Source organism: Nesoenas mayeri (genome assembly GCF_963082525.1).
Source record: "Nesoenas mayeri genome assembly, chromosome: 11".
Lineage (NCBI taxonomy): Eukaryota > Metazoa > Chordata > Aves > Columbiformes > Columbidae > Nesoenas > Nesoenas mayeri.
The window spans coordinates 6,417,635-6,444,722 of record NC_137563.1 but is presented as its reverse complement, the minus strand read 5'-3'; the positions used below and the strand labels follow the sequence as shown (position 1 = coordinate 6,444,722).

Below are 27,088 nucleotides of genomic sequence, written 5' to 3'. Positions count from 1 at the left end.
GTGTCATCATATGTACTTTATCTTCCAGGAACTGTGACTCTCCCCATCTCTCTGGAGCCAGGAGAATAGCTGAATTTCTGTTAGTCACTAAATACATTCAAACTGCCTGCTAGTTCTCACAAGCACAACTATTTTGTTGTGATTGCTATGTGAGTAATTAGTAGGAAATACTATCAATCTCACTCAGGCAGCTGGTAATAAAATTAACTGGTTCAGTTCTAACAGTGTGATGGACAGAAGAGGCTTTAGGATAAGATGAGAGCAAGACTCCCATCAATTTGAGCGTGTTTTATAGGAACTGATTGTAGTAGTTTCCACAATTTCTGAAAAAAACCTCTAATAGTAAGATTAACACTTGTGTGGAAACCGCCTGGTACTGGAGGAGATATTCGGACATAGAATTTCCCCTTTTATCTTGTCTTCATGTTCATGTGATGGCATTATATGGACATTTGCATCGTTTAGAGGCCAACCCCCAATGTATTATTGCTTGTGTACCCACATACCCCGTGCTCTGTACCAGAGCTGTGTGGGACTTGTGGTGGAGGGTTTGGGGTCACTGTCAGTAGGTGCTGATTCTGGTAGTACAGGCCATGATAACTGAGGACAGCGAGCACACAATGTTTTAAATGAATGATCTGGCTAACACAAAGCCACCCAAATAAATGGAAAATTAAATAATATTTTCTTCACTATGCTGCCAATTTCACCCAAACAGTAAAATTATAGCAGTTCTTCCCTAGATGTTTACATGTAGCACAAATGGTTGAATGGCGCTTTTCCTCTGTTTTTCTCCTTGACTTTGATTGTTGCCATTGTGCTGTTAATTTTGTTGTTGATTTTATCATGTCTTCCTGTGCGCTAAGAATTAGTAGAAGTGACCTTGGCTGTTTGGCTGTGTGCAGGCTGTCTGAACAGCATCGTGTGGCACCAAGGAGATGCACTACGCACGCTCTGAATAGTGTTGGTAACATAAGCGCAACAGAGCACGTGGAGCCCCGTGCTAAGGCACTGATACAGCTAAATCAGCTATTAACAGCCCAATCTAATAACTTGCCTGGCTCCGTATAGCAAAGCGGTATGTCATGAAGATGTACCCGTGGAGATAAATCATGTCTCTTTCAGCACTAACGAGATCCTGTTACTTTGATGGATTTTCTGTTGGCAGTCTGTAGAGATCTCCTTCAAGCTGCCTGGATTAATATGTGTGTAATACTTATAATAGCATCTTGACACTCAATAAAGATTCATCTCTGTGCTGATTGATTTGTAGACTGACAGAGACATGCTCTGTCAAAGGAACTGGGCTACTCATAGCAGATTTCTTCAAGTGTACCCATTTCTGCAGGAGTTTGTGTTGCTCACACGGGTTCAGAAGAGGAACTCCACCCCTTGCTCTCCACAAACCATTTATCTCTTTGCGAATAAACCCTGCTGCAGGATTAGACACCTGGACTGACTGTGAGATTGTGTTAATAAATCAGCTGTAATGATGCTGCTCCTGCAGACAGGGAAGTCAAGGCTGTCCATGGTGTGTTCTTAGCACAGGGTGCACTCAGGATGGATCAGTGGGAGCCAGCTTCAGCCTGGAGGCAACAGTTCTGGGCTCTCATAGATGTCCATGTTTTGCCACATATTCCTTTTACCCAAAGAGTTTTAAAGAAGTGGTCTCTTGACTCTGTATCCCTACTTTCCTGTGTCAATCTTTTATCCATCAGCATGCTAAGCGGAACTTATGTTTGGACCAGATTCTTTCTCACCTTGGAGGGAAGAAAGTGGTGGAGAGAAGAAATTTACTTAACATACATGTCAGTGTTTCGGTCATGGCTTTGTGGCCAGCACTGGAAGAGGAGATCCCTTAGTTTAGTGCAGCGTTAATGAAATATAGAAGGTACCACCTTGAGTTGCTCTGTGGGCTGGCAGAAAAACTTGTGCCATTATTCTGCTCTTTTGGTGACCTGTGGGCAAGACATTATGGTCCGCAGTTTTATTTTCATGAGAGTAAGAGACTGCATTGCAAAGACCTGCGTTTCTTATCACAGAATGGCTCACTATTTGTTCTGTTAACCTGAAACCCTTCGCTAACAGAAATTATAGCAATGCTGTTAATTTAGATGGCAAACAAAGCTAGGTTTGGAGTTGGACTTTTTGTTTTGTTTTGTTTTTTAACATTGTAGTAATGCTTGTTGTCTTCCCTTGTGATTTTAAAGAAGTTATTTATTTTAAGAAAACAAGAAAAAAACTTCTCTTTGCTTCATGCTTCTTTAAGACCAAGAAGTTTTAAGTCATTGACTATGAAAAAGGACCCAAATCTACCCCAAACTTGGCAGCTTGCCATTCTGTTTATTACTGGAGTCTCTCCCTGGAGGCTTTATCTGCAGGAGGTTGCAACACTCCAGCTGAACAACATCCATCTTTCTCCATGCTCCTGACCCAGGTCACTGCCTTTATCAAGGGGGATGTCTCCAGGCGAGGAGGGATTTCTCGAGCCGCTCGTGTTCAGACAGATTTCACAGCCCTACCTTTGTTTCTGGGGACTGGAAGTTCTGCAGAATAAACTGCTTTTGATCTTTTGTTTTGTTTTTTTCTATTAGATGCTCCTCTGAGTCAATATGTACTGGTGAAACTGAGGGTGACTGTATTGACTGCTGTTATCTTGCCGTAACAGATAACTCTGACCATGTCCTTTGGTCTGTTCCTTTTATATATGTGTACTGGGAGCTTGCAGAGTAAGTGGCCACATACACAGAAAGGGCTGGATGTTCCAAATAGCATCATTGCAGCACCAGGAAGCAACATCCAGGCCTTAATGTTGTTCCCAAGAGGAAAAATGCATTCAAGATTGAGGTGCCATTACAAACTTGCGCCATGCGAAGGCAGAAAGGGAAGGGAATTCAGCTGGATGCTTTGTGGGTATGACCTGTCCTCAGATTTCACTCCTCTGGGCTGAGCTGCTCATCTTCTGTTAACTGGAATAGCAGCCTGGAAGAGTTTGCTGGATGTAGGTTATATTTTTCCCCTTGGTTTTATGAGCCAGCTGTGATAGTGCTTGGTGCCTGTGTTGCGTCTGACCAGCTGGAGCACTTAGACCTGGGAAAACTGAGATCCAGTCCTTTCTCAATCAGAAGGGTTATTCCAGGAGACAAGAGCACTGTCATGTTTGCTCTAAAAAGTGTTGCCCAAACTCTTCTGCAATCAGGAGCCCATGCAGCTGTACCTGGTCTTGTGTTCTGCTTGGAGATGTCAGTGTGTCCCATGTGCTGCCGATGTCCTTTCCAGGTGTGGTTCTCCAGGGGGTTAAGAACATGTTTGTACCAACCTCTGGTAACTTTAGATGGGAAGGATTTTCCAGGATACTCATCCGAGACATGGACACTGGCTGGGAGCAAAGGTTTAGCTGTTGTGTACTGGCAGAGGTAGATTGTAATGGATCATAGAGCATCTAAAAAATTATATTTTACTTTTTTTTTTCTTGTGGGATGATTTTGGCTACATTTTCTAAAGTTGCCTCTTCCATCCTTCAGCTGATTTCAGGTATTCTACAGTTTTCAATTTGAGGTGGAATAGTCTCAACTTTCCTTTTGATTTTGTCTAACTTAACTATTGTCGGTCCTGTGCACTTTCCAAAGAAAATGTCATATGATTGAAAAGACAGGTTTTCCTTTCAACACAATTTGGGTGAAAAATACTCAGTGTGTTCCCATTTCATTGATGGGGAAACTCAAAGCGCAGGAATGTGAAAGGACTTGCATCCTGCTGTAATTACAGCCTGATCCTGTGTACTCTGTGTCATTCACTAGCTGGGGTAACAGCAAATCCAGCTCCATCTAAAAATGGATAAATAAAGGTACCAGTAAGCCTGAATTCCTTGAAGGAGGGGGAAGAAACCACAGCTGTGATTTTGTGCTGTCCTCCTGGGTACAGTGCAGCTCTCTTGGGAGCTGTTTAGAGTTTCCCAAAAGGGGGAAAAAATAATCTGTTTCAAAAGCATGTTTCTCTTTTTGTGTCCTAACACAATGTAATAAGCATTGACCCAAGAAGAATCTGATTCATGGCATGAATAGTGGAAACAAAACAAAATTCGTTGCAGTGGCAGGTTACGTTTACTCATGTAATCCAGCACCTAATCCAGCCCCTTTAATAAAGCATCGTAACGCTGAAGTCTACAACAGCTCTTTAAAAGGAAATATATTGGAAGGAAGGTTTCTTTCCTTGTATGTGCCTCTCTAAGCTTTCTAACACATGGACTTTCCATGACTGGCTGGGCTTTACCTGCATGAAAAAACAGCTGGAGGTAGCAATGGTCATCAGCAGCAATTTTGCTTTTCTGCAAAGAACAAATTCAGGGTTACTAGTTGTTAGTGTTTTCTCATTAAAAACAGAATGCTAAAGTAATGCTTGAGTGCTTTAGTATTGCTATCTAACACATGCTTCATTTTCATAAGTATTTTTAGACTCTGCGTGTGTGGAAGTCAGAGTGGGTGGTTAGTGGGTTAGATAACGTACTTCAGAATTCCCAGTATGAACCATGGGGGGAAAGCCAGCTTAGAAATCACATGCTTCAGCTATAAAAATACAGCTTCACAACTTTAAACTTTGTTAGCCAGCATGATAAGGATATTTTTCCCTTCATCATCCGTTGTAGAGAAATGTACCTGTTGCTGGCAGAGCCGATATCCCTCAGGGAAAATGCCCCTGGCCAGCTCTACTCCTGGTTTTCATCTTGAATTCTTTATTTGCTGGAACTGCCCCTATGGTCCCAGTTCTGCAAAACCAGAAAGATTTCCAGAACCTGAAGTGGAAAAGAAAGACGTCTTCACGTGCTTAAAACAATTATTTATTTTTGGAAAGTGGATAGTGTTTTTCAGCTATATAAGTGATCTTTATCCTTTTGAGCTTAGAGGTGTTGTTTGCTTCATTGTCACTTCCAAATATTGCTGAAGTAATCTATTAAAAACAATCCTTTGAAAGTAAATAATTTTTACAGACATGGAAACCAAGTCTGAGGAAGAAGAAATGATTACTCGAAGTTGCTTGTACTTTGTCTACACGCAATCCCTGTGCCTTTATAAATCCAGCACTGGAAAAACAAATACCTAAAAGGTGGAAATATGCTGACAAACAGGTGCATCGTCTATCTAGTTTTGGTTTTTAGACATAATAACAGTATTTGAGCCTTTTCAGAGATAATTATATTTCTGCTGCCTTTCTAAGCCAAAGGTTCAGAGATGTGCCACACTAAAATTACTTTCTGAATTGTTTTATAGTAGGTTCAAGTCTAAGGTAATGGCTTTAAACCCATCCCTTGCTGAGGCAGGCCTTCTGCTTTCTCCCTTTGGTTTGACAAAAGGAATATATTCAGAGGAAAGAGCCACATCCACCTTTTTTGCATCCCATTACAGCTGTCTGAAACCAGAGATTTTCAGATCCGAACGAAGGGAGAGGGCGACCTCTTTCATGAACGGACCAAAATGGAATGTTTTCATTTCCAATGGGCGTTAAGCCAAGTAAATATTAGTCGATCCAAACTAGTTTTGAAATTAAATTATTCTTATTTGTTGGAGCATTCCGGAGAACGGCTTTGATCTGCCTGTACTTTCACCAAAGGGATATTGGCAGGCTGGCCTCCCATTTCTAGCCATTTGGGATGAAAGCGGGGTTATAATAACCACCTTGTGTGGCAGTGATACTGAACAGATGACATTTTTTGGACAACATTAAATGAATAAAGGTAAACATACTTCAATTAAAATGTTTTTGGAGGCTGAATGCAATGGTACTGTTGGAAAGTCTTCTGTACGGGTTGGCTGCATTTGTAATGGATTTTCTTTAACTCCAAACATGCTTGAAAAAGAGGGGTTCATTCTGTGCGTTATTTATTTGCTTTTCAAATAAATAAGTTGTTTCAATGTAACTTTTAAAAACCAAATTGAAATTGGTAGCAGACAACAAAATTGTTAATAACTGGGAAGTAAAGACGTGCATTGAAGGTGCTTTGCTCTTTTCTATCTGGGATCTCGGATCCCATCGTGCACGGTGAGCTGTAGCATACACAGAACAGCCCAGAGGTAGCTTAGACACCTGTAAGAAACCTGAAGCACACATGCTCTCAATTGTGCTGAAGATATTTGGACACAACTTAAAACTTCAATTAAAAAAGAAAAAAGGCAAGCTCAGTTATTACGTTCAGGATATTGTGTGTTCCCCTTTGGTCTTTTGCTGGAGGGTCCTTTAGAAGAGGAGCAAAGAGCAGGGTGGTGGTGACTATCCTGCCATAAAGTGCTACTTAGACACAGCTGAAGAGCCTTTCCAGTTGATATCAGCTGATGATAATTTGTGCTTCCCCTAGACTTAAACAAGAACTGAATTTACATATAAATAGAATAATTGTGGCTGGATAGGACCACTGGAGGTCATCTGGTCTAACCACCTCCCAAAGTGGAACCACCTTTGAAATTAGGTCAGACTTTTCCACACTCGAAGTTCATGTATCTATATGAAATGTTCAGCCATCTTGATTTAAGTCCAGGCTTAGACAGATTTCAAGTTATGTGGACCCCCTCTGGTGTTGAGCCTCCTTACATGTATTTACACATTTTTTATCAATAACTAAATATACCCATTACCTTTTGCAATAATGCTGCAAATTAAATTGCTTTTCCTTGAAATGGAACTGACTGTTTCACGTGGATAGACAGGTGTCTTCTCACATGCATTCGAACTAACTATGCTTCATTTTTTAAAAAAATTCCTTTAACGGTTACGACTTTAAACTATCAGTCCTGTTGATGAGCGTCCTGAAATGTCACCTTCATTTTAAGTCCATTTAAGTATTTTGTATGTTCATGCCCTAAGGGAGGAACCGTTTGAACAAAGACGGATATAAAAATCAAAGCACAAAGGGTTTGTAGGTTCAAACTCCAGCTTTTGTTTTTTTGAACATCCGCTCAAAACTGGATCCATTTGCTTGAAATGGAATATTTAGTTTTCAACTCAGCATGTGAACTGGTCATGCTTGAATTTAAAGCTTGATTTATTTCTTTTTGCACCTGTTTTTATTTTAACACTGGCTATATACAATATATACTTTTGCTACATGGTTCTTTTATCCCCAGCTGGAAGTCTGGTCTGATATTATCATGTGAGACCTTCCTCAAGTGTAACTCTGCAACCTCTGGAAATGCAAACTAGTCTCAGTGCTCCATTTATTTTTTTGTGAATTCATGGTTTGCTTTCCAGTGTGTTATAAGTCTGACCCATATGTTTTTAAGACCAGGGGCAGGTTGTGTACTGCACTGCAAAACCTTGTTTCTATCAAAACAAGGTGCAGTCCTGCCCCTGGCAAGAGGGACAAATCGGGCCAGATCAGAAGAAGAGAACTGGACATGAACTTGGGAGAAGGAGACTGTGCTGGGGTGTAAAAGGAGCTGGGATGAGGGAAAGCGGGGAGAGAAGTGAGATGGAGCGTGGGAAGTGATGCTAATGCACACGAGTATATGGGAGACTTGGAAGTCCAGGTTTTTTTCTGCAATAGGAGAAGGTTTTAAATGAACTAACATGCGTTTTCTATTGGATATGCAAATTACAATTACATAATCTGCAAAAATAGTAATAATAATAATACTAAAAATATCCTTTCCAGATTTGCAGCCTTAACCATATGCTCAGTGGGGTGGGGGCAGAGAGCTGGCTGGTGCAGCTGCAGTGTAAAACTGGGACATCCAACTGGTTTTGATCTTGATAGAAAAGGGGCAGAAGGTCACTTCACAGTCTGTTGTTCTCAGTGTCTCATAGTTTATGTAATTCTTTGGGCAGATAAATGAACGTGCTTCACTTAGTGCTGTAGTAGCTGCAAAGCATCCTTCTTCTCTGTTTTCCCTTCCCCATGGAAAACTGAAGTTGGTGGATGTTGGTCCTGTTGTTGCCTGTGCAGCTGTATGAATTGCAGGTGCATTTACTGTATCCTGTGCTGGGTTAATGATGATAATGTGTGCCTTTTATTAACATAATTTTTGCTGATAGAAGAGATTAGCAAAATGATAGAACATGCTGCGATACTGAAACAAAAGCCTCCTTAAAACTAAGCAGGAGCGTTCAACGAGCAGATCAAAACACATTCTTTTCGGGGCCTGAAGTTGGTTTTGATAATGTACAGAGCATTTCACCAAGGCATGAGCTTATGGATGCTGAGTGAGAAAAGCTACCTCCGTCTGTACAGACACAGGTTGGGGATTTTTTTGAAAGGAAGGTGGAAAAATTCTCAGCGGATATGAACCTTTCATATTTTTGTGTCTTTATGGATTGAGGATCAGAGATGCATTCAGTGATTAAATTGATTACACTAGAACTATCAACACAGTGGCCAGCTTGGCAGGGGGATGTGTGAACATTCAGGCAAGAATTGGGGAATTAGCTGGTTAAAGCTTATGAAGATGGAGGCAACTTTAGGCTGTTATCCTTGTTTTGTTTTTAGCTAAGTATATGTGGGTAATATGTGTATGTGTGTATAAAAGAAATCGTGTGTGGGATATGTACTCATGTTTGTCAGGCTTGGCATGACTTCACCATATTAAGTTGGTGTTTTGAATATACCTTTGAGATGTCTATATATCTCTTCCCAGAGTTGTGCTCAACATACTTCCTAGCTGGTTGGCTGGCTGTGATGCTAAAAGGCATGCTAAGGATGACTTGCATATCTGAAAATTGGGATGGGCCCAGAGTCGTGTGAAGGGAGTGTATGAATGGGAAGCAGGAGCCTTGGAGGTAGAGAAGTTTTATTTTATGTAATGTAGTTCTTGCAAATATAAACCTAACCTTTATTTTTTTTTATTTCCTTTTCCCTAGGGTGACTCTGTTATTACAGTGCAGCTGACTGAGGAAGATCAAGTTGAAGATGATGTAGTTTTTTACTTAGTCTTCACCGGGTCAACTGTCCAACACTGCACAAGCACAAGAAAAATTAATCCTGGGAGTCTGGAGACGATTTCTCCTGGTAAACAATTGCCTTTCTTTGTATATCAGTCTATGAAATTTAGTTAATTCAAGCGGACCTAAATGTAATGCTTGTTTTGTTGGTCATCTTTTTCCTCATTTACACTTTAATCGAGAGTAGAACGTGCGGCTCGCATGACCGCTTTTGCCTTTTAAAAATTTCTTGCTTGATTTCTCTACAATCATGTGCTCTGAGATTGCAATTATTTAACGTGTGACTGTGAGATTCTAATGAAGAAAATACACAGTTGTATTCATACATAGCAAAAAGCTTTTGAACGTGAGCAAGATAACAGAAGACACGTTTGCAAGGTTAGAGATGCTGTTGTCCAAGCAATGTTGTAAGTTCTAGCTACACTTAGGATCTACTTAACTCCCTGAGGTTCATTGTGGTGGTCCTGGTGAAATACAGCCCTTTTCCCCAAAATTCTGCCATGCTGATCAAAGCCAACACAGAGTTTCTGAAGTTTTTGCGATGGCAGGCAAGATACGGTGCTTGTTGCTGTCCCTCCAGCACAGCCGGTTCAGATGGGGCGGTTTTTCACATTAAAGCCCACCACTCTTGTTAAGCTTTCATGCCATTAACAAACAAATCAGCGCAACGTTTTCTTTCGGTGACTTCAGGACCGTGGGAATTAGCATGGTCCAGGCATCAGTCCTTACCATTAACCTTTCAATTTGACTTGTTGCTATGCAGCACTTTGATGCTAGTGTGAGAAAAACGCCTGACATTTTCACTATACAGAGTATAGTTTAAGTGGTCAAGTGCATTTATTGGGTTTGCCTCTTTATCTTTCTCATAAGTATTGTTTTATGAGAGATGCACATCAAGTAAAATTTGGGCTAAGGAGTTTTTCCTCCTGGGAATGAGTAGCTAAGATTTGGCCACGGTATTTTTTCATTTCCTCCTCTGTTTGTGCTGTTTGGGTTGTTCAAACGGCTTGGGAAGCCAAGTCTTTTTACAATTACTGACAACTGGAGCCCTGTGCAATCAATTAGGTTAGTGCTGATTTGCTCACAGAGGAGAGAGAAGAGGTGGCTCCTTCCCTGTTTTTGTGTGACGGGCGCAGGGCTCTGCCAGCCCCGCTAGCAGTGACCTCACCTCCTCCTCGGGACCGCGGCTGCATGGCCAAGAAAAGAACTGAAAAGCTTCAGTGTTCCCCTTCAGCCCACGCTGGAACCAGCACACTTGATGGGATTTCCAAGCAGGAGCGATGTTTTCCTGTCACTGCTGCCTCTGATGTCCTCAGAGCAGCGGTGGATGTGGCTGGGGCAGTGGCTGCCTGGTGGTACCCAGGATGATGCTGTGGGCTCTGCCAGCCCCAAATGTACCTGAGTCACTGGGGAGGGCTCCCTGGGACTTGTTTTGTCACTGGGAAATCTGCTCTTAATTCAAAGGGAAAGGAGAAAATTGCTCTCAGTTGTTGTTTTAGTTATAATGGGCTTTTTTTTGACCCCGTAGAATCGTGATCTTGTGGCATGGAATATTACATAGGGATGGGTGCTGTCCCAAAATACAGCTTGGATCAGGCAAAGATTTAATGGACCTTTCAGAAAGGTAGTCTCGTTCCTGCCAGGTAGCACTGTCCAGGGCCATGATGTGAGGGAAAAAGTGACATCTTGGATGTAAGGAACCATTGGGAGAACTCCATCTGTTGTGCTTGTACCTCATTTTGGAGAAACAACTTGAGGGAAAAAAAAGAACAGTTTAGTTGTGAAGGGGGTGCTGAGGAGAAGCAAAGTGGGAGAAAAGGATTTCTTCATTTCTTCCACTGCCACTGATGCATTTGTCCAGTGTTGCTTCATCACGGAGCACTCTGATTTCAATAAGAGCATGACTTATTTCAGCCCAGCTCTTCTTCCTCCTCCTCCTCCTCCTTCCTGAACTCAACAGTGAATCTGTAATCCTGTGTTTACACTGTATATTCGGCCAGTTGCCTTGGAGATGGTTGTGGTGACTCAGAGCTGGCGTTATTTGACCTCGCTGCAGGATTAGCCATGAACAAGAGACACTGTGTGAGAGACCAGCCCTTGTTCAAACATCCAGGCTCGGGCACTTTGCAAGCGCTCTACAAGGAAACTCTTGCAAACAGCTTTTAACCAAAATCTCGTCCTTTACTCCCAGCTTTGAGCATCCTTCATTTGTCCCTGCAATGCCAGATGTGTTGCACATCCCTGGAAGGACAACAACTCCATGGGGACATCGCAGGTGGATGGAGAAGGGTTGATTAATTCGTGAGCAAACTGGTCCCTTCCACCAGCCTCGTTTGAACCTCCTCTGCTCCCTTCTGGGCTTGGAGGCTCTTCTCTCATCCTCGTCCCAAGTCTGTCCTTTCATATAGTCCCCAGGGGAATTCAGATGAAGTCCATCAGGGGCTGGGGTGACCATAATTCAGTTAAGGCTAATGTAAAAACAAAACCAGATTTTAATTTCTTTTTCTTGACTTGGGTGGTGTATGAAGGCATACAAAAAACTGAAAGAGAAGTGATTTGATTACATCTGCTGCCAAAATTAAGTAGGATGTTTTAGCAAAGCTTTGAGAGAAAATCCCATTTATTACAAAAATCTCAACAACTTTAAGGTGTTTTTAGGTGAGAAATTAAATAAAATGGAATGGAAATAGAGAATGTCATAATAACTTCTGAATTCTCACTACGCGTGAAAATTCTCTATAACCTTGAAAGACTTTGCCGAAGTAAAAGCTTACAATTGCAGAGTCAAATAACTGCTGCATTTTATATAATTACTAGAGCAATTTGCCTCTTTCTTATGCTGCCCTTATCATCAGCCTTAAGCACTGAATATATATTGTTAACAGTGCTGTTCAAATATATGCTTTTATTTCTGTGCATAATAAAATAAAGGGTTTCTGATTGTAAGTTTATGGGACCGGCTTTATTTTACCTGAAGTTGTGGTTAAATGTAGATTCTGAAGTCACTCCAAGGGCGAGATACTACTTTTACTTTTGCACTTACTCTGAAGGTTCGGATGGGCTGGGGTGGTTATACTGCCCCACTATTGACTGTGTTATGAATTTAAGGGAAATAATTTCTCCTTGTAAGAAACAGATTCTCATCTGAGCTGATCTGTCATAACTTGAAGTCTCAGAGTAAGCTACTGAGTTACAAGGCATTAGGCAGCAGATGATGCTTTGTGTGCTCCCAGGGGTTCTTTTGCCAGCTTAAGGACAAAGTGGGTTATGTCCTCCAACTAAGTTTCTGTTTGTCTTGGTGAAAAAGTACCAAAACCTTATGTAAATATTGCTTTACTGTCTCTGTTAAAATTTTTCTATTTCTAAATGATCTGGTTCAATTTCTCTGTAACTGAAGAAGTTTTCCTTGGTACCAGAGGCACCCTGTAGTTCTGCAGAACAATTTTAAACACTGTCTCATCAATCAATTCCCATCTTAAGGTCTATTTGCATGGCAGGAGAGGATGCTGTGGCAGTGGGTGTTGCTCTAGTTTGGATATCATTAGTTGCAAAAGCTTCGTTGCTGGCATTTGGGTATTAAGAAAATACCAAAGGTCGAGCAGGGAAGGATGCAGAGAGATTATGGCAGCTCTGCTGCTGTAGCTAAACTGTTATTGCTGCTGAAATTGTGCTGTTGGGGACGGATGTGTCCACTTATGCCATGGATGCTCATCCTACTTAGTGTTGATCATAAACTGAGCTTTTTAGCAAGTCATTACGGTAGTAACTGACACTGTCATAATCTTTAATATATTTCTTTCTTCCCAGCATCTCTGCAGAACAGGGAGGGTAACTGAGACATTGAATGGCCAAGCAGATGCCACATGGTGGTGTAGAAAGTCAGCGTTAAAGCAGGCAGGTTAAACTTAACTGCAAGACAACAGCCTCGTCACTTGCCTCTGCTGCTAGAGCAGCTTTTTCCCTGCATGGGAAAAAAAATAAATCTTATAATGAAAAGCCTCAAATCATGATCGGGCAAACAAACCAACAAAAGAAGGAGCAACCTCATCCCTGTCCGTGTGAGCCAAAAGCCCTGAGCACAGCCTGCCATAGGCAGTGGAGGCATCTTGGCATTGGGGAGCTCTCAGGCAGATTTGGGGAGAACAAGCTCACAGAATGACCTGGTGTGCTGGGAGCTGTAGTGTTTGTGTGGTGCATCTGGCGCAGGTTGTGTGTCCTCATGGTAATGGCTGCGTTATTGGACACGAATTAAGTGAAGGGTAAGGAATACCCCATTGATAAGCTGAGTCACTGAAACAATAAATAAAGTAATTTTGTGAGATGTAGTTGCCTTTGTGTGTAGCTTTGAAATGTGTTGTACCTCTCTGAGCCTTTGCTCTGTAATACCTAAACCACTTTTTCTCGTTGGTTGATCTCAGAAGGTGTGGGATTCTTGTATGGGGAGGAAGGGCAAAATTAGAGGCACAAAAAGGACCTGAAAGACTGAGTTTCTGCTGGTAGCTGGCTGCTGCAGTTTCTATAGGGCTGAAATGCTCCTATTTACTCCAAATGCCTTGACCCACAGGGAGCGTTCTCTGTGCTTAAGCTACAGTGGAGAAGTAGGTTTGGTCTTTTACTTGTTCTTAATTCCTGTACTACTCAGGTTATTTTTTCCTCTACTTCTTTTCCTGCGAGTTAAGAGGATAGACTAAAATTTCAATTAGCTTGGAAATATCTTCATTTCAAACTTTTATTTTATTGTGAAATTGTTTGCATATGTTCATGCTTTATTCTCTTTTACCACAGACTGTGTTTTCCCCTAGGAAACAACTTTTCATAGAAAAAGCTATATTTCATGAAACACAATCTTTGTACTGGTAGACCAAAAGGGTAAACAAGTTGCATAACAAATGACCACTTGGCAGTACCAGTTGTGGATTTGAAAATACTCTTAATTATGAAACAAAAAAACCCCCTAAAATAGAATAGAACAGCATAGCCAAGAAGACTTTTTGCAGTCCATCTTCTTTGGTGTACTTAATTCCTCTAGGCAGTGTAATTAAAAGGAAATGATGCCAGTTGTAGATGACATCAGTCACAGGAAAAAGTGATTGAATCTCTATTGAAATTATTTATGGTGTAATGTGTGGGGTCTTAAACTTCTATAGATTTTAGGGCATCTGCAGTATAAAGGACCTTAGAAAAATCTTTCTTCACTCTCCATATTAATAGTCAAGGGTTTAAAAGGAAAAACAAAAGCTCCTGTCTGTTACTGGTACTGTGCCTATGTATTTCATAAGGTTTTCTGTGTTGCGAGAGTGAATACAGTAACTGTGTAAATCACACAAATGCACTTCAAATGTGGGCTCTGATTTTCGGAATCAGAACTTGTGATTTCTGAAGCAGAAAAGCAGCACAGGAGATCCCTTGGCTTCCCTGTCTATAGAGCCACCAGATGGCAACATCTCGTGGATGCAAATCCAAGACACTCCATGAGGTTCGCCACGTTTGTTGTCTAGTGTTCCTGGCCTGCTTAAATCACTTCTTAAGACTTCTTTCAACCCAACCCCATCGTGGTAACTTGGAGGATTCAATTAACGCTGGAGTCCTTAGTCACCTACCAGGCAAACCCAAACATGTGCTTCCAGAAGGACTTTAAATAGCCACCCAGGCTGGGGGCCCATTGTTTGATAAAACAAATATGAATTCTGAAAATAGGAGGTTTGGACAGGATTTCCACTTTTAGAGGAGTAGGAAATGAAATCATGTTTTAGTAAAGCTCTGTTTAGGGGTGTTTTGTCTCCATGTGTGCCTTGTTTAACAAGAAGAGCTTTGCTGCTGCCATTTTAACCACACGGCAGATCACAGACACAGGTGCCAATTAGATGACCAGGTCTAAGGCTGTACATTAACTTGTCTACTAATTACCCACAGCTCATAAATCTCCACCTTCTGCTCATTGTTTTGCCTTGTTATTGTGTAGAGGAGGCAGTGCTATCATACTGATGCATCTCATCTCTTCAGAGATAAGGACAGAGACACCAGAACTCTGTGTTCTTCATTTTTTGTTCCTATCTGTTGCCCAGAGCAAGTTTCAGTAAGTGGCCCAGTAAGGAATTCTTTAGTTGAAGAGTTGTCTGGTTTTAAATAATTTTTGAAGAGTGGTTTTACGTGAAGATGAGGAATTTACTTTATCACAGCAGCAGCAGTCATTGCATCCATCTATGCACAGACGGAAGTAATTGTTTTTCATTTCTGTATTTTTCCTGTAAAATGTTGGCACTTCTCGAAATAACTCCAAGTACTGGATTGTTTCCAGGCTAAATTTAAAGTAGCTGAGGAGCATAAGGATAAATGGGATAAAATGCTGGAAGAATTAAGGGGTAGATTATTTGACTTTTATCACAGTTAGGCCAGCATAAATGACCTAATTTCATACTTTGGCAAAAAGAAAAGAAGTCTGAAGAAGTAAAGCCTAGCTATACATACAAAGTTATTCTGTGCAGGCTGAGATGTCAGCAAGGTAGAACAAATGTGTTTGTCAACAGAGCTAAAATTCGAACTAGAATACCACCAGCTGATACTAGTGTGGAGGTGTCCAGTATTGCATCATTTGGTTTTCATTGTTATTTTGGCCGAAGGACCTGTTTTCCGCAGAAGACTGAAGGCAGTCAGGAGGGGTGCTGGGCAGTATCATGAACCTGGTCGCATTGTAAGGCACGGAGATTTCTATTCCCTTCTGCAGGTGCGCTCATGTGTGTGATTTATTCAGTTACGTGCGTTTTCAGCCTACCAAAATGCAAACTTTTACAAATCGGCTATAAATAGGCTCATTGCTCTTCCTGACGCACCCAGGGTTTTTTTCACCTTTTCAGTGAGTCAGAAGCTTTTTGTTGCACTTCTGGGGAAGGTGTCCAAGGGAGTTACAGCAGTTGATAGTCAAATGTCCTAATGCTTGCAAAGCACATGACTTGGTACTTAACCCGTATTAGGAGAAAGACCAGCTGAAAAAGAGATGGTGGAGAGCAATAGCGTCTGTTCTGGCATTGCCTGGAGCTCTTTGTGATCTTGGACATGTTACTTAATCTCATAAAAACAGATTTGGGCTTGTTTTACAGATGATAACCACTTGTCTCCTGAGAGTGCCAGAAAGCTTAGCTCACTTTTGCTCATCCTCTGGGGAAAAGGGCTGTTGAAGTTCAGATATTAGTCTAGGCGAAGAAAACAACAATCTTTGATGTGGAGAGAAGCATTGCCCCAACGATGGTTCCTGCATAAGGCTCATGTATTGGGGACGTGTTTGCTTACATTGTTCCTGTAGCGGTTTCAAAGCAGGGGGACCGAGACCTCTTGAGCAATCTTTTCAATATTGGCCACGCTCGTTACTTACTGGCTCCTCTTTCGTTTGAACTGTTTGCCAAAAGTCAGAACCTGTCCCAGATTCTTACCCCCCCGAGTCTGACATCTTCTCAGATGTAGGGAAGGAGAACATCAAAGCCTTGCGAGCGGTTGCCCTTTCGAAGAACATTCCCCAGGGTTTAGCAGAATGCTTCTTTGATCCTGTTAGAGGAAAATGGATCGTCAGCTCTGTCACTTCCCTTTCAAGGAGGTATTAGTTATCTGTGGGATCTTCAAGAGAACTATCGTTGGCTGCAGATCAGGACATGGCCTGTTTGTCACCTTCCTTTGCCTTGAACACTGCTGTCTGTTGCTTTGCTTAATTTTGGGTCTGGTGTTTCACATATGCTCCATCGAAGGGAACTTTGTGCACATCCATGATGTACCTGTTTAAGGAGGCCACGCGTCTTGACTGAGGTTTCTCTAGTTGCTGTTATGACAGAGGAGCTTTTGTGTCCCACAGAAGAGTAGTTTGGCTTCATGACAAGGAAATGACTGTCCCAAAGTGCTTCTCATGGGCCACATTTGCCTCCTGCTTCAGCCCTGAAAGTCCACTGGCTTTCTGGCAGAGTAGCCCTGTTTTAGGTCTCTTTGCAGGTGGGGTTCTTAAGGGAATAGACAGAAAATAGTTTGAAAAACAAAATCAAAGCTTTAACTTTTCTCATGCTATCAAGGAGTCTTTTACTGTGATTTTTTTTTCAACTCTGCATTCTAGCAAACTTCATGAGGATGAGCCAGGTTTGCAGCACTTGAGTCAGCTCCCCTAGGATAGCGTGGCCTTCTTAACAACCTGCATGTAACTCGCTACTTTTGTGGAGGTTATAAACAAAATTAATGTCTTACCTGCTCCTTTTTCTGATGTCCTTAGGAAGATGACCAAAACAAAAAGGTGTATGCGGAGGGATGTACAGTTCTGAACTGCATTAAAGGCGAATTCCCTCAAAGATATACCAACCCCTTACTTCTCCCTTGAATATTTGAGGCTCCTTCTGGGAGGGCAGATGGAGTTTGTGAATGGGTTTTATCTGGTCTGCTGAGATCCCTGCCACTGCCCATCCTGTTGACTGGTCATGTATTAAACTCTGAATATATGTGCAATATGACCAAGAACAGTAGGTCTTCCCACCCTTATTGTTTTTTACAACATCAATACTAATAAATCTGCTCCTTCAGCTTTCACATCATCCTCTTGCTAATAGATGCCCATGCTGCAAGGAGAGATGTTTTCTCACCTTTCAGCTTCAGAGCCTCCCAGTTGAATTGAGCTGTTGCAGAGACATCCGTGTGTGTTTTCATTCTCTCACCCTAGACTTGGCTTTGATACCTTTCCAGCTGCTTTTGCTCTGCTTAGGAAGCCGCGCAGCCCCATCTCTCACAATTTTGGTGCTACCTGCAGTGTCCTAATAGCGGTTTTGACCTTTCAATTAACTTCAGGATTGCCTCTTTCAGCAGACAAAACCTGTATAGATGCCAAAAGCCTCAGAACAGATTTGGAAGGTCGACTGAAAGACCACAAAGATTAGGGACATATTTCTCCTTTTGTCAGGGAAATCAACAGCAAAGGGCCCCCGACACAAGAAGGGAACTTTCCCACTGACCACAAATAGTGGCTTAAATTGAATCTTCAAGCCTTTAAAAATAAATCGTCATTTTGTATTTAATTAAGCAGTTTCATGAATGTAGTAGTAGGCTGAGGTCATGGGCAAAAAGAAGCTTTTCCAGTAATTAGTGCGGGGTCCATGCTGTTCTGGCAAAAACAGCCGTGACGTCAGTCCGAGACTGGAACAAGAAACTGTGCCGCATAGTGAACTTGAAACACAAACCGTATTATTGAAGGGGCATGTCTGACATTTACAAGTGCTGATCATGCTGGATACAGAGTATATTTTTCCTTTTAAAATTGCAAAAAAGGTGTTGTGTTTGTCTTTTATTTGGAGCGGGGAGGGGGGTGTTAGTTTCTGAGCAATGAGATTACTGCCATGCCAGGGCATCCTTTCTCTTGCTTCCTCTGCCCTAAATAAATAAATAAATAAACCTAAAAGTTATCAAACTTCCAACCTTTTTGTTTTGTAAATATGGAAAGTGGCCATTTCCATGTTTTTATTTAGCTGAAGCAGCTTAGTTTTCGTTTTGTTATGTGAACCTGAATGCAAAGGGCAGGTGCCGTGGTGAGCATGGGATCCGAGGGCACGCATGGGGCACGCCTGGGCAGGTCGCGCTCTCATAGCCGTTGCTGCTCTGTAGCTCTTTGTTTTAGGTGAAATTACAGTGTTTTATGTACGAGCCAAGTGTTGTGACAGCGTTTGGAGTATGTAGTTTTGCAGCACTTGGATTCTGGTTTCTGGGGAGTTACTGGAGTCCTGTGGAGCTGGCAAAGAAAAGTTTGACCCTATAATCTGCCTATTTGGACTGTAATTTCCATTGATATGCTAGCAAAATCTTCACTTGAATTGCTTAATGCTCTTGAGTTTACTTGTTGCTGATCAAAAATAGTCTGGACAGATAAGAGTGGCTTATATTTCTTGGTTTATATTGTGCCAAACAGAGAAGACTTACACATCTTTTCCTTTTAAAGTCTATAAGAAATACTTATCTCTGATATATATATAAATTCTCAAGATAGTGTTTAATGTAGATTTGTAAGCCCTAATAACTTGTTCTTCCCTGATTTAACGTAAAGACTATGTGTGTCAAAGGAGTCGCTCAGTTGTGTTTCTTCACTGCATGCAATTGTTCTTTTTTAACCATTTCCTTTGTGTTTATTTTGCAGGCCATGACTGCTGTGAGACGGTGAAGGTGGCACTCTGTGCCTCTAGAGAAGGTCATCCCGTTCTGGTTGTGGCAGAAGAGGATTTCCAGTTTGTCCAGGATGAAGCCTATGATGCTGCCCAGTTTCTGGCCACCTGCGCTGGCAACCAGCAGGCACTGAATTTCACCCGGTTCTTGGACCGCTCAAGACCACCTGCTGCGGATGTGGACTTTTTGGATGAGAAAGTGGCTTTGGCGTTTCGACACCTGAAACTGCCAGCAGAATGGAATGTGCTGGGAGCGGACCAGTCACTGACCGGTGAGGACCTTTAGGGCACAAGTGGGTTGGGAGGGAGGTAAAACGTCTGGGAGAAAGGGTTCCCTGCTTTGGGAACCCTCAATGTGTCTTTCAAAAGGTGTCCTCCATGCTCGGAAATGGGACGTGATGTGTACCAGTGTGCCCTTACCACATCTGCATCCTACGCTTTGCACTTCAGCCACCTTAAAATATATAATGCACTGATGTTTTCTTTGTGTCTTCTCTTGCGAAATAGCACAAGCTGTTGTAAATGGTCAGTGTTTAAAACACACCCAGAAAAGGGGTTTTTTTGCATGTATGCAGTGGTAAGTGTATCAGCATCACGTTTCTGAGATTTCCTGAAAGAAACCCGACTGTGTGTAGAAAGTCTGATGCTCTTGGGAACATTATCCTTGTGCCACAAAAGTGGGCATTTTTGACAAATATTGGTTTTACAGCAAATGTGCGAAGTGACTATAACATGTTCCTGTGTGACCTCCCCTAGGCGTTCCTGCTCCAGAAGGGGGATTGGACTAGATGATCTTTTGAGGTCCCTTCCAATCCCAAACATACTGTGATACTGTGATGTAAAATACATCTAATTTTTCTTGGAGAAGTTGGAGATCTGCCCCTGAAGGTTCATGTCATATCCCTAGTTGCATGTTGGCTGGACGAACATGGGTGTTCCCCAAAATAATCCTGGACAATTTTGCAAATAAAAGAAGGTGAAAGTGGGAAAGCCTGACCCTTAACCACAGCAGTGAGGGCTACTGAGAGCTTATGAAGAAAGCCCAAGGCTGGCCCAAAGTCTCTGGTGACGGCTGAAGCAGAATCACTGAGGTGTTCAGGATGCTGTGGCATGTCCGTGTCCTTGGAGTTCTGCTTTCTTTTGTCACAGGGGAGTTTAAGGAAGCATATCGAGGGATTGGGGTGCTAGTTCCAGTGTGTACAAATCCTTGCTGTGAATTTTCAGGGTATTTTGGCAAATAGTTTCTACTTAAGGAATGTGGCTGTGAGGCTTCTGTTATCTTTTATGGGATGTAACGGTGTAAACACTTGAAAAGGAATGGATGTGACTTGCTCAACACGGCAGGCTCAGTTCTGCTCACTTCAAGATTTTCCTGGTTTATTTTTCACTGACTTGCTGATTGCTTTTGTAAATGCGAATACACGGACAGGCAATTCACGCAGTGCTAGCAGATGTTAAAAGATTTTTATTATATTTAATGGTTTCTGGATAGAAATTGAGATGCTGTCATATGTTTACAAGGAGATAAACACTTGGTATTTCTTTCCTCTGTGTGGAAGACACTGGTGTTTCTTTCTGCATTTAAAAAAGGTGTGATCATACAGGCATTTCTGCTTTAAGCGATGAAAATGCAGTCAAAGTGACCTTAAGTTAACAAAAACTTTGATTCAAAGTCTGAATTGCTGCTGATTCTGCAGGAAGGCTGAGATCCAGTTTCTCCTTTTTGACTTTGGTTATTCTTTGGAAAGCCAGCACTTTGGGAAATCAGGCCATAGGAATTACATTGTTTGCTCAGCATGCACTTGTGTGCCTGGAAGATGTGATGGTGTGGGGCTCTGAATGCTAATGGAGCTGTAGAGCATCCACTGCATCCACAGTGAGGAGGGGGAGCTCTGTTGCACTGAGCGTTTTGGCATCTTGTACGGAGGTTTTTGTAGACAGAAGTGTAAGTGAATAAATATAATGGCATTAAATGCAACTTTAATCCAGGAATATTGGTGCTGTATATTTCCCCGCAGAGAGTCCTTTCATAAATGACTGAAAAAGGGCAGTTTATTGATGTCTTGGTCTGTTTTTCATCTTCTGATCAGCTTTTTTCCTAGGGGCAGATTTATTTGGTAGTGTTTTTCAGTGGGATAATTATACACAGGGAATTTGGGGGAATTTTTGTGACTGACGGGAAAGATTTGCATGCATAAGCATCCTTTTGGTCACAAAACTCTGTTTTGCTAGAGTGGGATGGAAGCGATGTCTCTGATTTATAATGGAGCACTAGATTAGAAAAACCTCTCAGGAAAAACGTAGTACCCTGTACTGGTGCGTGTGGGTTTATTTGTGTGCGAGAGAGAGAAAAACGCACAGCAAAGATTGAAACTGTGAGAGCATTTAAACAACTATGTGTGTGCTGGCCATAGCCCTTCCAGTGGGACGCCCAGTCCTGTGCTGTGCCACTACCTATGAACAGCTATTCCAATTCATATTTCAGATTTTGCTAAATGTCACCACCAGCAACTTCAAGTAACCTTCTCAGAGGAGAAAATACTATAGAAAACAGAACAAAAGAAAATGTCAGATCCCTTCTTGAAAGATTTTTAGCGCTGCATCGAAGCTGGCATGTCTCTATGGGCTCTTGTGGGATGGAAACAAAACGCTGCTGTTTAGCAAAACCTCTGAAGGCAGGAGCGAGCTGGGAGGCTCAGCCAGCTCCCCGAGCACCGCAGCTTGATGGGGAACTGCTGTTCAGAGACGGCCATTGCTGTCAAGCACATTTAAAAGTTGATTTTTGCAAGGGCTGAAGTAGGAGTCTAGCTTTTGCAAAAAAACAGGAAGGCATGGCCTTTCTGCAGGCAGAAGCTGTGTGGAAGCTCGGTCATCAAGCAGAAGCCTGTTCTGATTTTTGAGGAGGGTACTGCTGGATGTGGAAGCTTCACCTTGTTTTTACCTACACTCAACCCTGACCAGTCTTAGAGCAGAGGATGGGGAGTTCATGGCAGCACCCCAGAGGGCAGAGGAGCTGCTAAAAGTAACACCTGGATACATCTGCTGAAGCTGTTTAACTGATCTGTCGTGCCAGTAGGTTTGTGGGGTGCAAAGTGCATGGTTAAGGTCCACACACCAAGAAGGAGGAGACACGTAACACCTCACGGTGTAACACTTCATGGCTTCCCGGGTACCAGCTGGCTGCCGGTCTCACATCATCAAAATGATCTTCAGTTGTTGGCATCCATCCATTATGTTATTGCAGCATCCCCTCTATCCACCCCATCTCCTTTCCCCCAAACACTTTAGTAGGTTTGACTTTTTATTATGGAAAAGTGCAGGATGACTATGGACAAAGCTATGTGAGAAGCAGCTACTTGCTTATATTTTGGTTACCAAATCAAGTTCTTCATTCTTTAAGAGTTTGCCATTGCTCAAGATTAAAGGTGTGGTACAGTCACATAGCTGAATTGTTAAGAGTACGTCCTTTCAGCTGTGGGTTAGAAATACCTCCAAAATTATTTAAAACTGCTGCAGGACATTTGCAAACATTCTAGTGCCCTTTTTTATTTATTTGTATGTAACCTTAAGTTAGCTGTTGCCATTTGACAAGTTGTTCAGCTTCAGTAATCCTGGTAATCATAATATTTTACACACTAGGTTGTCTTTCCATTTATTCTTCTATTATCTCTTTAGAGGCATCATTTTAATTAAAACAAAATGAAAGCAAAATAAACATTTCTTCCTGTATTTTCATCAAGGTGTTTTCAAAACACAACTACATTCATTTGCAGTATTCTCATTCACTTCATTCTGTTGTTCTGGAAGAGCAGAAGGTTTTATTTCTTAAAAAGAAACTGTCTGAAAATTAAAAGCAATGAGCAGCATTGATTAATCCTTACAGTAATATTATAGGTATTTGCTTAACATTGCTCAAACCCAACTATATGTTAATATAGTAGAGCATAAAAGTCTAAAGTTATTTGTGATTGCAAGTCCTTATTTCTTCACCCAAAATCCATTGGGAAAAAAAAAAAAGTGGGTTTGTTTGGACCTCAGCAAGCTTTGAATGAACCCTTTGTGCCAAATTTAACACCAGACTGTGTTTTTGTAGGACTGGGGCTTTGATGAGAAGCTTTTTGTTCAGCAGCCGGTGGTGTGGAGCGTGGTACCCAGCCTGGTCTGCCCACTGCCTGGCTGCAACACTCAGGTGATGGAGAGCAGGGGCTGGACACCAGGAATCCCTGATGGGAAAAGCGAGCTCAAAAACTAGAATCCTCTCTCTTAAACCATTTATCGGTGGCCTCGTCTTACAGCTTTTCCTGCTTGCTTTTCTATGGTATTGGGACATTTGTTTGCCTAAATTTCTTGTTTCTAATTCTTTGCCCTTCTGGTTAGATCTTTATTTGACTTCAATCAGGTATCTAGGTAACTTTTCCTTTTTATGGAATATTTTTCCTTTTAATATTATATATAGATAAAAGCTATTCTGTCAAGCTTTTTCTCATGATGGCAACTCTCAAAAGGTATACTTAGGTTTCAGGGTATTTAATCAACATTATATTCCTGTGAAGAAGTAGCACAGTCAACCAACACCCGCAGAGCTGACTGGAAAGCAGAGAAGAAGGGACCTGTCATGTTTTGGTCCTTTTTCTAGTAACTGGCCATGTTTTTACTGTCTGGTTTGTTTGTAGGAGGTTGTACATAAGACTTCTGCAGTCCTCATCACTTCTGTCCTGCGGCAGTTGTGTCCCCAGGACTGTGCTCTTACCCTGACTAGATACTGTCCCTCTGCATTGGGCAATTCCTGGGCCTTGCTCTTAATTATCCACCTAGCTGCATGAACTCAAATGGCATTCACAATTGCAGAATATCCATAATTAAGGGTTACTCTTGTTACCATGGTATTCCAAACACAGCATTACTCTCAGGTGCTGTGTAATCATGTCCATCTTAATTATTATAAGTGCACTGTAACTTTCCCAAGGACATAGTTGTTACTGCTGTCAAAAGTAGGGCTATGTACTGTTCTCACTGGTATTTAAAGGTGGCGGTTTAAATGGAACAGATTGTTACACTTGGTATCTAGAAATCAAAATTTAGTTTATATTCCGAGGATGCATGCAATGTAAATATTGGATTGTGACTTTCTATTTTAAATGACTGAAGAAAAAATAAGCTAACTAGAAAGCCAGAGCAGAATTTTTGGAGGTATGAGTAATGATTATGGCCTGTTTATGTTCCAGAAAATAGAAAAAATAGGGAGGATCCAAGGCTCAGGTATGAAAAGCTTAGAGAGCTTAATCCTTGAGCTAACTATCGGTAGCAAACAGATCACTTTCAAAATTCCTTTTAAATAATATTCTGACAAAGACTTTGAGGAAAAATGGAGTCTTTTACTTCTAATGAGTAAAATGAAGTGATGAAGCCCAGAGCTATGATTATAGTTTCAGTGGCGTGAACTTTCTGAGGAGCTGGTTAACATTGGCAGAGGGTTGCAGTGATCAACCATGGTATGGAGCCATTCCCCCGGAGCGAAAGGAGCAGCGGTCTCTTTGATGAGCTGGGAGATAGCCACAATTAGGGGCAAACAACAAGGAGACCATCTCATCAGATAAAATACTTAATAGCTCCTTAGCTTTAGGAACGCAATTACTGACGTCTTGAATATGTACAGCTTCCCAGAAATGCTGCGGAATAAACATCTGTGTGTAGTAAGGGCTGCTTGAGAAATGAAAAATCCCTGAGCTTGCCAGGTGGGAGGTGGGTAGAGAGGGAGGTGCTTCGCTCTGGTTCAAAATGGTCCAAATGGATCTGGGTTAGGAGTTTAACAACTTTACGTACAAACCCAGTAGGATTTCAGTGTACAGTGCAACATGAGTGTCATCATGATTAGAGAACATTTATTTGGTTTTTTTTACAGAAAGGGAGAATGTCTGAAGAGAGAAAGTAACCAACAAAAAATTATTAATTTTAAAGAAAAAAGGAAAAGCAAAAAAAAACCCAAACAAAAAACACTTTAAAAAGCTTTCAGAAAGCGAAGGAAATTGATTATTAGGAGCTAACATTTTTTTTTTCCATGGGAGAAAGTTGCAAAATATGCAACTGACAATGTTTTTGAGACATAAAGCTTTAATCTGTTAATCTGCTGCACTCTTTATGGTTTCTCATTGAACCCTTTCAGTGTAATAGTTACAAGTACTTTTTTCATTGGGTGTCATATCCTTTCCCAGTTTGCTGCTCAGCTTCCTCCTGCCCTCTGATAAAGGGCTGTATGGTATAAATCAACATGATCTTTCCTGTGCCAACACAGCAAAACGATCTGTTCAGCTATAGTCCTCGATAAGATGTAATAAATCTTTTCCATACCTAAACGTAACGCCCTCTGCAGTGGAAAATGGGAAGCAGAAAATGATTCTGGTTCAGACAGTGTCTGAAATGCGCTGCCCGGTCCTCAGCTGTACTTCTCAATCTGCAGCTGAGAAATCATTGCCATGAGAAAGTTTCTCTTCCCTTTGATATTAGTGGGAATGGGGACGTGAAGATCCTTTGGTGCGCTTTGAAATCTTTCTTGTTTATAAGATTAAAAAAGAATTATCCACACATCTTTTTATTAACTGAAGTCGTAACACCAAACATAGCATCTTTGCCTTGACCTTTCTTCCGTAGTGTTGCCTTACTCTAGGACCTCAGCATTAAGCGATAGCTTGTTGCTGGTTTTTGCTCCCTGTCTTTCTCAAGGATCGGTCTGACCAGTGAACGTTTCCAGCAGAAGGAAGGAGAACAAGATTTTTGAGGCTGGATTTAATGGTAGATTTCCAGATTGCTGAGTATATGTGAATTTGGGTGAGAACTAAGCAAAGGTCACCATCACAGGAAGACTAGTGAGAGATGCTTCAAGCTACTCCAGTCCATGGTTGTCTCTCTCATGATGAGGTGCCTCAGAGCATGGAGGATAAACTGAGCAGTTAAGTATGGATTACTCTGTATAAAGAGTGATTTATTTTTTTAAAAGGAGCAGGTTTGGTTATTTTTTTGTTTAATTAGGACTAAACTGAAAGTTTTTACTTAGAGAACAGTTTCTGTGTACTCGGATATGTCATACCCACACTTTTTTTTTCTTCATTGCATATTTGTTTTGTGCTAATAGCACCTTAAACCTTAATCCTGTACTGTTAGCAAAGTACATTTGACAATCTTCTATGGAAATTTTGTCCTTAGTTACCCGGATAAACTGGCTGTTCGTGTGTCATAGCTGAAAAAAAATACCTAAAAATAATATATTTAAAGTCTTATGTTTTGCCAGCTGGATTAAAGTGCCCTGCCATTATGGGACAATAATCATATGTTTCAACTCTTGCCTATTACTAGGAAACGAGAAAGGAACAAAACAACCTTGGGCTTTCCAGTATCATGTGTCTTGTATTTCCACAGTTTCCTAATTACAAGAAGCTTTTTGTTGACATTCAAAGAAGGGACATTTTAAGATGAAGAGCTCGTGCTTGATACAGGGTAGGAGAAGGAGCTCTAGCTATTGCATGCTGAAGATTTTGTTGTTCTTCCAGCCCTGGGATGGGCATTTTATGCCATTACAAGACCTTGAAATAATTTACTGAATTTCCAACATTTTGTACTACAAGATTCATCCCTTCAGAGGCAGGAAGCCTGGAGTGATTTCTCCATCTTCCTCCCCTCTCTATCCAGCGACACTCCCATACTTGATGCAGACCAGCTCTCATCGTATTCTGAGCAACACCATACACCAACAGATGTATTTTTCATTACATATTAGTAATTAATCCAGCCCACAGATGGTACACGCCTTTTTAACTGTAGCCATGCAAGTTTTGCACACTCCAGACCCTTCTGAAGCCATTGCCTGGGACCCCTGCAGTTGTTGGATGTACAGTACTTTGTTTCTTCACTGCCATCATCTGTGCCCATCTGTTAGGATGGCCTCGGGCCAGTTTATATGTCAGGCAGAGCCTTCCAAATGGGCCCTGGATAGTGAG

General features: G+C 41.6%; 1 protein-coding gene across 1 annotated transcript in view; it reads left to right on the top strand.

The window, feature by feature from the left end:
• The window catches only part of AKAP13 (A-kinase anchoring protein 13), a 148,185-nt gene that overhangs the window by 7,606 nt on the left and 113,491 nt on the right, over positions 1-27,088 (top strand). The window contains exons 2-3 of the mRNA XM_080351176.1: positions 8,845-8,992; positions 19,073-19,369. Of these exons, the coding sequence (XP_080207302.1) occupies positions 8,845-8,992; positions 19,073-19,369 (445 nt within the window). The remainder of the gene's footprint in view (positions 1-8,844; positions 8,993-19,072; positions 19,370-27,088) is intronic.